This window comes from Canis lupus, chromosome 12 (genome assembly GCF_011100685.1).
Source record: "Canis lupus familiaris isolate Mischka breed German Shepherd chromosome 12, alternate assembly UU_Cfam_GSD_1.0, whole genome shotgun sequence".
In the NCBI taxonomy this organism is placed as follows: Eukaryota; Metazoa; Chordata; class Mammalia; order Carnivora; family Canidae; genus Canis; species Canis lupus.
This window is the reverse complement of record NC_049233.1, coordinates 6,043,584-6,056,327: the sequence shown is the minus strand read 5'-3', so window position 1 is coordinate 6,056,327 and position 12,744 is coordinate 6,043,584. Positions and strand designations below refer to the sequence as shown.

The window sequence follows — 12,744 nt, the reverse complement described above, 5'->3', positions numbered from 1 at the left end:
AGAAGCAGGCCCCCTCCATGGAGCCCAATGTGCGACCCCCCCAGGACCCTGGGATCACATCCTGAGCCAAAGGCAGATGCTCAACCACTGAGCCACCCAGGTGTCCCAAGCTTTTTTTCTCTCTCTAACAAAGGCCTTAGGCATTATTGGACCCAACTTTGTGGAATGCCCACCAGGAGTGCAGAGCCTAGATCTTAAAGGAGTAGCTGCTTGTGTAAGAGCAAAGGGACAGTCCTGCATTTCCCCCGCCGTCTTGCCTGTGTGTGGATGTCTGGAGAGAAGCCACTTGGAGCTGGGGCCTCTTGGGCATGGAAGGTGAGCAGGAAGTGTTAGCAGTTACAGGCTGGGAGCATCTTAGACATAAGGCTGAGGTCAGAGACCTAGGAGAGCCACACTTCCTGGACGGACTGGGCCAGGGTTCAGGATTTGGGAAGGACCAGAGTATAGAATCACTAATTTACAGAGTTTTTTTTTTTTTTTTTTAATGTCCCAGGCTGCCTTCTAAGCACATTCCATAAATCAAATCATATAAGCCTCCCATAACCCGACAAAGTGTGTATAAATAAATTGGCGATCCTATTTTACAGAAGAGCAAACCGAAACATGGGGTGGGGGGGCAGTAAAAGGGATTTCTCCTAGGTCATACAGCCAATGGAGTAACGAAGCTAGATTTGAACCCAGGAAGCCTGACCCCAGACTCTGTTCTATTCACTTCACTATTCACTGCTTCTCTGTACTTTTTTATGTGGAAAACCATAAAGATCTGTCTTTATTTATTTATTTTTTTTAAAGATTTTATTTATTCATGATAGTTACACAGAGAGAGACAGAGAGGCAGAGACACAGGCAGAGGGAGAAGCAGGCTCCATGCAGGGAGCCCGACGTGGGATTCGATCCCGGGTCTCCAGGATCGCGCCCCAGGCCAAAGGCAGGCGCCAAACCGCTGCGCCACCCAGGGATCCCAAAGATCTGTCTTTAAAGGTAGAATCGGTGGTTCTTTAATTTTTTGGAAGGCATGCTTTCCCTTTGAGAAACTGATGAAAACCATAGCTCCTCCACCCAGAAAATGCAGACATGTACAGACAGACATTTGCATTCAATTTCAGGGTGCCACACACCCACTTAGAGCTGATTGAAAGCCTCGGACTCTGACTCTAATCTGGTAGGTGTTCTCCACTAACTGGGCCTCATGCTGGCAGCTGTTTGGATGGGGCCGGGATGGCCGCTCTACAAAGTGGAGGAGGCTGGGGTGGGACCCCTGGTCCCTGGGAGTTTCCACGGGGCCCTTAGGTGGGACATCTGTGCTGAGACCCCGCATCCTAGAAGGCAGTCACAGGACATTGCATATCTTGGCTGCATGAGCAGGGGTCACTGGTGTTAGGAACGTGACACGGTGTTCCAGCGGAAGGAGTGGGGTGGGGACTGTTCTTGGTTTTATGTTCACTTGAGTTGGCAACTGTATGTGTATGAACATGTTTGCAAGAGAGAAAATAGATCAGTCATGGCCCCAGCAGGAGAGAGAGTTTACTTGGTTTAACTGAAGAGTTTCAAGGGAGTTCTTTCAAAAGTGTGGGTGAGGTTGAGGAAATCCACAGGCAAAAGTGGAGCACCAGGGCCCAGCAACAGCAGGGAGCTGCTCTCATGGGTGGTGGGAGGTGACAGTGCTACCGTCTGTGAGTGAGAGCCAGAGCATGGTCCTGGGAGAGGCAGCCCCTGCCTGAGCCATGGTGCCAAGGCTGGGCCAGCGTGGGAAGAAATACCCCAACCTCTCTCTCCACCCATCTTCCATCTGCTCGTGCCTCCCATTGGCCAACCCAACTGGAGGCCACAGGGAAGGGAACCAGGGTGATGGTGTTCAAAGGGAGAACGGGTCCCCCGGAGTGTACAGCAGCACAGAGAAGGAGCTGGGTGGGGTGGGGGCAGCAGCAGGAGACTCTCTGGCACAGAGAATTAGCCTCCGAATGGGTACAGGCCTAATTGCCAGCCCGTTACCCCGCTGCAGGTCAGGAGGCCCATGTCTTGGCAGAGGACGCCCCTCCTCTCCGGGCCTCACAGCTGGATGTAGAATGGGAAGACCTTACCTGCCTAACCTGGGTTCTCAATCCCAGCCCAGCAACGGCCCTTGTCTCAGGGCAGTTTGGCAGGACATTGCCCAGCCGCTCCCATAAATCTCAGCATTCTATGTGTAGCAGAGCCCCTGGGAGCCATTTAATTTTGTCCTCAAAGAAGTTTCAAGTCTGCTTTCCCTTTGAGGGTCTCACTGGAACTGATGATATGTAATTAATGCCGCTTAATTGATATTCTTGGGGTTTAGTCATGGAGGTTTTAGGAGCCCTCGGGAGCATCTTTTGTGGCATGTCAGGAGCTTTTCCCACTGGTTTTTGTTGCCAGGGACGAGACGTGAGCTTTTGAGAGGGTGAATACCTAATTTCCAGGCTCATTTGTACTTTTTCTTTCTCTCTCCCCTACTGAGAAGCTGTGCCAGGCCTTGAGGTCAGGGAGGCCCCCCTTACCTTTCTGAGTACTCAGCCCCTTCCCCAATTTCACCTCATGCCCTAGCTAGTCTATGCTGGCCCCTCTAAACCCCCCTGAGGCTGTCTGTATCAGGATTGCTTGGTAAAACAAAGATTTCGGGGTTTCTCTTCACCTTTGGTAATCAGAGAATTCCTGTGCCCACTGGTGTTGGGTGGCCTGTAGCCCCAGACCGTGAGCAACGTGAGGCACCCCCTGCCATGCTCAGAGCCTGGAGTGTGGACAGAGGGGTTCAGAATGGACCGGAGGGAGGGACAGGCACTTTTGGGGAGCTGGAAGAGGGTTCGGGGCTGGTTCAGCTCCGATTATGGGTGGCAAAGGGTTAACCCACTCTCCCCTGCTTCGCTCCAAGCAGGATTTGCCATACAGCATTCAGGCTGTATGCTTTCCTGCACTTCCCACTGCTCTGCACTAATACCTCATCTGTCCAAGTCCCTTCAGGCTTGGAAACTGTAATTCTATGTGGAACGAAATGCAGCCAAATTGTTTTTTTTTTTTTAAACATCAGTAAGGTTGTTTCCTGTGGTCATTAATAGGAGTATAAATTGGGCCTGACAAAGACCTGGTGGCTTCTTGAGTTTTCAAAATCCAAGATTTTTTTTTTGCCTTTGTTATCAGCCCAAGTAATGAAGGCTAGAAAACATCTCTAGTAAGTCCCTCGGTTGTAGATTTCACAGTTGCTCGTGCCAGGCGTGTGGTAATTACCCCTGCGTGCTGGAAATTCATCACTGCCCAGCCTGGCACGCCTGCCCCCTTCGCTCGCTAGATCTTGGGGGCCCGTGGAGTCCCTCTCCAAGTCCTGTTTCCAGGGGAACTCCATTTTCTCCTCTGGCAGAGATCAATCCCTAGGGAATTCCCCTCGATTGAAGCTTCAAGTGCCATTTTAAAAGCAGCGCTGTCATCTTCCCTAATGGGTGTTTTCCTTAAAGTCTGTGCCGAGAGAAGAGAGTCAGAGAAGAGAGACGGATGAGGAGGGAGGTGGCACAAATGCTGTTCTCCTTCTGGACTGGCGTCTATCTAAAATTCAGCCAGAGGGGTTTTTTTCAACCAGTTTTGGGGGAGCAGTACATTGAAGAGGAGATAGAGCCCTTTCCGAAAGGAGGACTCTCTCACAGGTACCTGGGTGTTTACCCAGAATAATTCTGCAAGAAAGCCATTAGGAGAAATTTTCCTTTTGTCTGAAGACTAGAGGTGTTAAGAATTAGAAAGAGCAGGGGCAGCCCGGGTGGCTCAGCTGTTTAGCGCCGCCTTCACCCGAGGGGTGTGATCCTGGGGACCCGGGATCGAGACCCGCGTAGGGCTCCCTTCATGGAGCCTGCTTCTCCCTCTGCCTGTGTCTCTGCCTCTCTCTGTGACTCTCAGGAATAAATAAATAAAATCTTAAAAAAAAAAAAAAAGAATTAGAAAGAGCAGAAGAGGAAAATGCAGGAATTCTCCGGGAACAAGGATGGATTATACATTGTAAGACTGTTATTGGATTTAGGGGATGTGATAGGAACCCAGTCTTGTTTAACTCAATGTATTCCACTATTGCCTTGTACACAGTAAGGCTTTTATAAATACTTGTGAAATAAATGTCTTTGTTTCATTTTCATAGTACTTGATGAAGTGAGATGAAGTAAAAGTATAATGGGCTTGGATTACACCTGCCTGCATATAGGTCTCAGCTCTGCCTACCTGTGTGACCTTGGGCAAGTTACTTAACCTTTCTGATTCTCAGTGTCCTCACTTGGAAAATAGGTAGTGACTCACAGGGGTTTTTTGAGAATCGAATGAGATAATGAGCTGATCTAGTGAGCATTCAGCGGGGCTCAGTTAATGTTAGTTTTCTTTCTTCCTCTGTCAGCAGTTCTCAACTCCAACTGCATGTTAGGATCACTTAGGAAACAGAGAAAACAATTTTTCAGGCCCCACCCATTGAGATGGGGTTTCATTGGTCTGTGATGGGGCTTTGAGCATGGGTATTTTTAAATAGCTCCTGTTAAGGATACATTTTTGTAAGGTAAAATCATGATTCCCATGCAAATATAAAATGAATGCATGGTAAAGATTTATTTAACTCGTTTATTAAATGAGGGAACCAGTAAGATGTTACAGTTGGTTCAGATGACTCAACACATACTGTTGACCCTTGAGCAACACAGGTTTGAACTGTGCAGGTCCACTTATATGCAGATTTTTTCAATAAATACAGTGCAATACTGCAAATGTATTTTCTTTATGACTTTCTGAATAACATTTTCTTTTTCCTAGCTTACTTTATTATAAGAATACAGTATGTAATACATATACCATACAAAATCTTTGTTGACTTTTTGTTACTGGTAGGGCTTCCGGTCAACAGTAGGCTTATTAGTTAAGTTTTGGGGGAGTCAAAAGTTATACATGGATTTTGGACAGTGTGTAGAGGTCAGCTCCCCTAACCCCGGCATTGTTCACCAAGGGTCAGCTGTATACAGGCAATCAGGAATGCTGAAATTAATTTATAAATAGATGCAAAATTGGTCAGTATCGACAGGGATAATAATCAAATAATTGCACAGTGTTGAACAAAATGTATTTACATTTCTACAGTTAAGAATCATTTGCATGGATCCCTGGGTGGCGCAGCGGTTTAGCGCCTGCCTTTGGCCCAGGGCGCGATCCTGGAGACCCGGGATCGAGTCCCACGTCGGGCTCCCGGTGCATGGAGCCTGCTTCTCCCTCTGCCTGTGTCTCTGCCTTTCTCTCTCTCTCTCTCTCCCTATGTCTATCATAAATAAATAAATAAATCTTTAAAAAAAAAAAAAAGAATCATTTGCATTACTCTGTGCTTCCTGAAATTCACAGTTGTAAAGTAGCTCAACAATAATGAAAGATGCAGATCAGGGCAGCCCAGGTGGGCCAGTGGTTTAGCGCTGCCTTCAGCTCAGGGCGTGATCCTGGAGACCTGGGAGGGATCGGGATCGAGTCCCACGTTGGGCTCCCCGCATGGAGCCTGCTTTTCCCTCTGCCTGTGTCTGCCTCTCTCTCTGTGTGTCTCTCAAGAATAAATAAATAAAATCTCTAAAAAAAAAAAAAAAAAAAAAAAGGTGCAGATCTCTAAGCAGTCAGATACCTGGACCAGTACCTGAAACAGGACACCCAGTAATCTGCTTTTGTGTTGATCTCAGTATCTTTCACACTTCCCAGTGCTTCTGGCATGCAGCCAGGGGACACCTTGCTGTGGAGGTTTGTCTATAGCTCTGTTAGTCCTGCTGTCACACTGTATGGTAGTTATTGTTTATGAATTGTCCCACCAATGACAAGTCCAAGTCCTTAGGTAAAGGATTCATGTTTTTTTTTAATATAAAGATTTTATTTATTTATTCAGGAAAGACACAGAGAGAGGCAGAGACACGGGCAGAGGGAGAAGCAGGCTTCCTGTGGGGAGCCCGATGTGGGACTTGATCCCAGGACTCCGGGATCACGCCCTGAGCCAAGGCAGACGCTCAGCCACTGAGCCAGCCAGGGGTCCCAAGGGTTCATGTTCTGTTTACATTTGTAGCTCAGCACCCAGCACGTGCTATAATATAGCCTATATTTTAGCTATAATAAGTGCTGAAAAACTGTCGAATCAGTAATTGAGTTGGATGCTACCTCTAAGAAGTAAGTAGGATACATAGTAGTATCTTCCTGTCTTTTGATGAGGAACCTAAAGCTTTCTCCAATCAAGTCTCACAATTAGCTTTTGATAAGCTTGGGACTCAAACTTGCTCATCCATTTCCTCATTCCACCTTGCTTCATTCAACAGTTCCTGAGTAACTACTGTGGACCTGTCACTGGGAGCAGTGACCAGCCTTTGTCCTCACTAGGGACCTCACATATAGCACAACGTGGCTTAGAAAGCATGGCCCAGGATGCCTAGATTGTGACTTGCACTCAGCAATTATTAGTTGTGTAACCCCAGACAGATGACTTAGCTTTTCCGTGCCTTTATTTTCCCATCTGTAAAATGGAGAAGCCTACCATAAAAGGACTAAAGATAAATATGGTGCAAAATGCATCACACAGTTCCTGGTGCTATATAATCATTTGTGACCATGAGCCTGTGACTCTATTAAATAGTGGAGGGTCCTGGGCTGCAAAGATGGGGAGACCTCAGATCCTCTGCTGTTTGAGAAGCTCTATCTAGAGGGGTGGGAAGAGCTTTGGTATATCATTATTAGGGGACATGGTAAGTGGACCACAGGGCTGCCAGGCGGATTAAGGGGGCACAGGGGAGGGGCCAGGAGTCCGAGAGCAGGACTTCTGGGGAGCTGAGTCTTCAAGTATTAGCGATGTTCCCACTGAGCAGACTCACAAAGAAGCTGCTGCAGGGGTTAAGGTCAGAAAATGGTGAGCTCTGACTGAGGCCACAGTAGAGGAAGCAGGGTTAGGGGAATAGAAGACAGATTCAGTTGGTGGAATTGATAGGGAATGAGAGCAAGAAGGTGCTAAAACTTTTTTTTTTTTTTTAAGATTTTTAAACATTTATTCATGAGAGATACAGAGAGAGGCAGAGACATAGGCTGAGGGAGAAGCAGGCTCCCTTTGAGGAGCCTGATGTGGGACTCGATCCCAGGACCCTGGGATCACGCCCTGAACCAAAGGACCCTGGGATCACGCCCTGAATAACCACTGAGCCACCCAGCGTCCCAAGAAGGTGCCAAATCTGTTGTTCTCAGATGACCTTACACTGGCTTGGGTGGAAGGTTCTCTCTGCAGCTTTCTAACTTAATTCAAGGTACCAGTGAGTGCTGAGCTAAGTCCCAGATAACTGGGCCTTGCTCACCACACAGGAGAGGGGCCCATGCATTTTTCTGGGCTGCAGAGCCCCATTAAGGAAGACTAGTACTCAGGATCAATTTTTTATTTTGGCAATTACTGCCCAAGTTGAAAAAACGTGTTTTTGTATTCAGAAATATTCAGTTTGTTTAAAATATTTATCATTCACCTGTCTATCTTGCTCACTTTGTAGAGTATCACGCCTTCTCTTCATGGAGCATATAAGTGCAGTGCTTTTACACTTTATCTTTTAATAAAAGTCTCTTGTCCCTTCTTTGAAATAAAATCTCACCAAAAATGTCCAGTGTGTTGAACAGATATAAGAAAAATAAACCAGATAAGAGAGAGCTGTTTTAATGGAACTGATGGCCAGGAACCATGTCCCACTGCCCTCCTCCACAGCGTGGGGAGATCCCGAGGAGCTCAGAGCCATGTGTACCACAATCGAGCACCTTGGTTTGAGGGAGGTCCCTACACCAGTAGCACATTTTGAGAGATGCAGATTCTCAGACTTCACCCTAAATCTGTTGAATCAGAACAATTGGGAGTGAGGCCTATAATCTGTCATTTTTGTTTTAATTGTATTTATTTATTAATGAGAGGCACACAGAGAGAGGCAGAGACATAGCAGAGGGAGAAACAGGCTCCCTGTGGGGAGCCTGATGTGGGACTTGATCCCAGGATCCTGGGATCATGACCTGAACCAAAGGCAGATGCTCAACCACTGAGCCACTCAGACGCCTCACACAATCTATCTTTTAACAAACCCTCCAAGTGATCCTGATGCCCACACATAGGAGTGACTTGCCTTAAGTCATTTAGGGAGTTTAACGGGACTCAACTATCAAGTGTCTAACATTTGTAAAATTCTAGAGGATATGCTGCAGGGGATACCAAGAGAGTTAAGTCAATGTATTAGCTATCTGTTGCTGTGTAACAAATTAGCCCAGAGCTGAGCAACTTAAATAACAGATAATGTATCATGAATCTGAGTGCAGCTTTGTGGGGTCCTCTACCTCGGGGTCTCCCAGGCTGTAGTCAAAGTGCTGGCCAGGGCCTCAGTCATCTCATCTCTAGCTTCTGCTTGGCCGGGCCCCTTCTGATTTCACTCAGTAGTTGTTGATAAGATTCAGATTCTTATAGGCCAGTTGCCTGACAGCCTGCTTCCTCACTGGCTGTTGGCCCAAGGCTGCCCTCAGTCCCTAGTTACACAGTCCTCTCCAAAGGGCAGCTGGCTTCCTCGAAGTGAGCAAGCAAAAGAGAGTGAGAAAGGGTCCCCACGACCAAAGTCATAGTAGTTTATAACATAATTCGAGGAGTAGCTTGTGCTCTGTTCTATTCATTAGTAGTGAGCCATGAAGTCTAGCCTGCCTTCAAGGGGAAGGGATTGCATAAGGGCAGGAAATGGACCTATTAAAAGATCCCACAATCCCTTCTTCTGCCCTTTCATTTACAATTGTGACGTCAGATAAGTACCTGCCTAACTGTGGAATTGGTCAGAGAAGGACAGTGGTCAACCACCATAAGTTCAATGGTGGTTCAGAGAGGGGAAGAATCAGGAAGGCTTCTTGGAGGAGGCAGCATTAACAAAGGATTTTGAAGAAATGGAGGACATGCCACTGGCAGAAAAGGGAAGGCCAAGTGGAGGACAGAGCATAGGCAAAGGTAGCTGAGATGGGAAAGTGAAGATATCCAGGTATCAAAGCCTTCCGACCTGGGGGTGTCTGGGTAGCTCAGTGGGTTCAGTGTCTGCCTTCAGCTCAGGTCATGATCCTGGGATCCTGGGATCGAGCCCTGCATCCTCAGATTCCCTGTTCAGTGGGGAACCTGTTTCTCCCTCTCTCTCTCTCTGTCCCTCCCCCTGCTTGTGCTCTTTCTCTCTCTCTCTCTCAAATAAAAAAGTAAAATATTTAAAAATAAACAAGTACAACCTTATGACTTGGTTGGAGCCTAGACAGATGTAGGGAGAATAAAGCTGATGCCCGAGTTTTGGAGCCACAGCATGGATGGTTTCCATTATTAGATGGAGGAGGGACCAGAAGGCACACTAGTTACCAGGGCCAAGACAGAGGGACTCCAAGCTCTGTGCTCTTCCCTCGCCCCACCAGCCTGGCCCTGAGGTCCACACCCCATTTTCTCTTGTAGTTCGGACGCACTGAAGTCATCGACAACACGCTCAATCCTGACTTTGTGCGCAAGTTCATCGTGGATTACTTCTTTGAGGAGAAGCAGAACCTCCGTTTCGACCTGTAAGTGGAAGCTGATGCTGAGGATGGGGCTGTAGGAGGATCCACCAATGGGAGGAGGACTGTAGGACCTGAGGGTGGCAGTAGTTCCTTTTACCAGGGAAGGAGGGGGGCATGTGACATGAGAGGGAGCTCAGGATTGGCCTGGGATAAAAATGAAAATTAGCTGAAGTCCAGGCCTACCCTCATCAGGAGTTGGAAAAGAGGTGGGGAGAGAGAAGAGAGGCTCCCCACCATTTGTCTCAGTGAAGTAAGTGTGCGAGGGTGCTGAGCGGGCCTCCTGATTCAGGGGACTAGCTGAGGACTGATCTTGGGGGCAGCTCTAACTGTACCTCTGGGGAGCCTTTTTCTGCCCAGGTGATGGGGAGGTCCCCACTGACCTCTCCCTCTGTCCGAGCTTATTCTGGGAGAGGGTGCCCTCCAGTCTCCCTTCCTGCAGAGATAGCCTGACTGATGGGGCTCAGGGCATGTGCGTGTCTCACAAAGGTACAGCGTGCCCCTCTGTTCAGGTTAAAGATGATGATGGGATTTCAGTCTGGTGAGCAGGTGGGGGAGCATTGCTTTGTTGTTTTTCCAAGGCATGGGGTAGTTAGAAGGGACCGTATCCCAGAGAGTTGTGGACAGAGTGGGCCACACGGGGCTTTGCGGCTTGCAGGAGCAGAGGGAAAAATGCAGTGGAAGGAAATGACTTTGGAGGGACCGATGGATGGAGGACTTGCAGCCCACCGTAGAGAAGTTACCATTTGGGGACATTTTGGAGAGTGAAAGTGCTAGAGCAGGGGTCATGCAAGACTGCCTGCCCCTCAGCAGGAGGCATCTGGGCCTGGGTGGCCAGTTGTTGGGGGGCGGGGTGCTGCTGGAAACAGGGCTGTAAGTGTGGCTCCAGGTGAGCAGCTCCCGGGTAAAGGGAGGTGCCCAGCTGCAGGTGGAAGAGGTGAAGGTGTGAATGCCTCCCTCGTTCTTGAGTGGCGGCGCCCAAGGTCAGGCTGAGCAGGCCTGGGCCAGGTGAAACAATCTGGGAAGGTCAGAGGCAAGGTACTGAGCTCCAGGGGCACCTAGCCTTAGCTGGGCAGATAGGAGAACAGGCAGTGAAGGGCCAGGTGGCTCAGCCGCCTGAGAACCAGCCAGGGTTGCAGAGCAAGTTTATTTTACTTTTTGTCTTTGATGGGGTATAGCATATACATGGTGAAGTACACACATCTTAAGAGTCCATCCTGAGATGCATTTTTGTATCTGTTTACACTCATGTAACCATTACCCAGATCAAGAGATAGCATATGTCCAGCAGCCTGCAAGGTGCCCGCGTGTGCCTCCCAGCCATCACTCCCAGAAATATCCACTGTGTCAGAGCCTGTATTTTGGGGTGTAGGGGTCCTGATCCAGCTGTCTTTACCATCTCTGTATTCCATGCAGATACGACGTTGACTCGAAGAGCCCTGATTTATCCAAACACGTGAGTCCTGCCAGATTCTGCAGTGCTCTTCAGTGTCAGAGTCTGGCTCAGCACCGCGCTGTGACATGGACCATGTGTCTGATGCTGCTTCTGGTTGTTTCGGAGCCCACTCACTTCTAGGCGTGGGGTGATGGGGAAGTGGAGTGGCTGTGAGCAGAGCAGGTGGTGACACTGGCTTTTTTCTGCAGGATTTCCTGGGCCAGGCCTTCTGCACCCTTGGAGAGATCGTGGGGTCCCCTGGGAGCCGCCTGGAGAAGCCCCTCACGTAAGTGTAGGGGGGAGTGGGGCCTGTCTGGGTCACTTCCGCAGGGATGGGCCAACCTCCTGCCCACCCTTAGCTCAGGGCAGGGCCACAGCCACCAGCCAGTCATACAGGATAATTAGGAGTGAGGAGACCCTGGGCCTTTAACCCAGTTAACTTGGAAGGACCCAAGTTTAGTTATCTGAGCCCCATGTTCCTGGGATGGCCTGAGACACTATCCACGCATCTACTCTTACCTCTCACCCTTGCCAAAGTATAGGGGAAGAAATCGAAGCCCAGAGAGGGGAAAGTGACTTGTCCAAGGCCACACAGCTAGGCAGTAGGAGTGCTGGGATTTGAATTCGGGGTTCTCCTCACATAGCATATGCCTCCAGTTGTTCGCCCCTTATTGTAGGCCCGAAGTGGGTATGGTGAGGTCCTCCTCATCTCACCCTCAACTCCCACCCCCTCTGGACCCAACAACCTGCATTATAGGGCTGCAAGTGCTTTTTGGGGAAAGCTATTACTCTGGGCAGGCTCTGGGATGAGGAATCCCCAGGGTTCTTATGGTAGAGCCTGCGGGCAGCTGCAGGGACTGGCCAGGGCTGGCTGGGTAGCAGGGATGCCCTCTCTTGTCCCTCTTTCTCAGGAAGCCCTAGGGGCAGAACCCAGACAAGAGGAGCCTACGGACTGGGACAAGCATCCTGGCCACATGGCAGGGTGGGCAGGAAGGGGGGGAATGTCAGGCTGGGCTGGGCATCAGCCCCCTGCTTGCTTCTGCCAAATTTGCGCTGGATGCTGCCCCCTCACGGTGATCAATAAGTGCAGAATGTGTTACTGTGGGGCAGGGGCATCTCTCTCCCAGGCCCTTGTCTCTGACCCCAACTAACTGTATGGCAACCCCAGAAAGGGCTCTCTGTTCCTAAAAAGATCTCCTCTGGCTTCACAGAGAATGATATTACTATCATTTATTCAGAATAAGAAACAGGGGCACCTGAGTGGCTCAGTGGTTGAGCTTCTGCCTTTGACTCAGGTCATGATCCTGGGGTCCTGGGATTGAGTCCCACATCAGGCTCCTCAAAGGGAGACTGCTTGTTCCTCTGCCTATGTCTCTGCCTGACTCTGCATCTCTCATGAATAAATAAATAAACTATTTAAAAATAAATAAATAAATAAATAAATAGGAAACAAACCCAGGTTTGGAAGGCTCTGAAGTTTGTTTTTTAGGGCTCTGAAGTTTTTTTTTTTTAATTTTTATTTATTTATGATAGTCACAGAGAGAGAGAGAGAGAGAGAGAGAGAGAGAGGCAGAGACGCAGGCAGAGGGAGAAGCAGGCTCCATGCACCGGGAGCCCGACGTGGGATTCGATCCCAGGTCTCCAGGATCGCGCCCTGGGCCAAAGGCAGGCGCCAAACCGCTGCGCCACCCAGGGATCCCCGGCTCTGAAGTTTATAATAATTTGGGGTCCCCAGAGTGAGTGTGTGT

The 12,744-nt window shown here is 49.0% G+C and overlaps 1 protein-coding gene across 3 annotated transcripts in view; it reads left to right on the top strand.

Moving 5' to 3' along the window:
- The window catches only part of CPNE5 (copine 5), a 90,416-nt gene that overhangs the window by 27,894 nt on the left and 49,778 nt on the right, over positions 1-12,744 (top strand). For all 3 annotated transcript variants that reach the window (XM_038553892.1, XM_038553893.1, XM_038553894.1), the window contains exons 4-6: positions 9,464-9,567; positions 10,978-11,017; positions 11,206-11,282. In XM_038553892.1, coding sequence (XP_038409820.1) covers positions 9,464-9,567; positions 10,978-11,017; positions 11,206-11,282 — 221 coding nt within the window. The remainder of the gene's footprint in view (positions 1-9,463; positions 9,568-10,977; positions 11,018-11,205; positions 11,283-12,744) is intronic.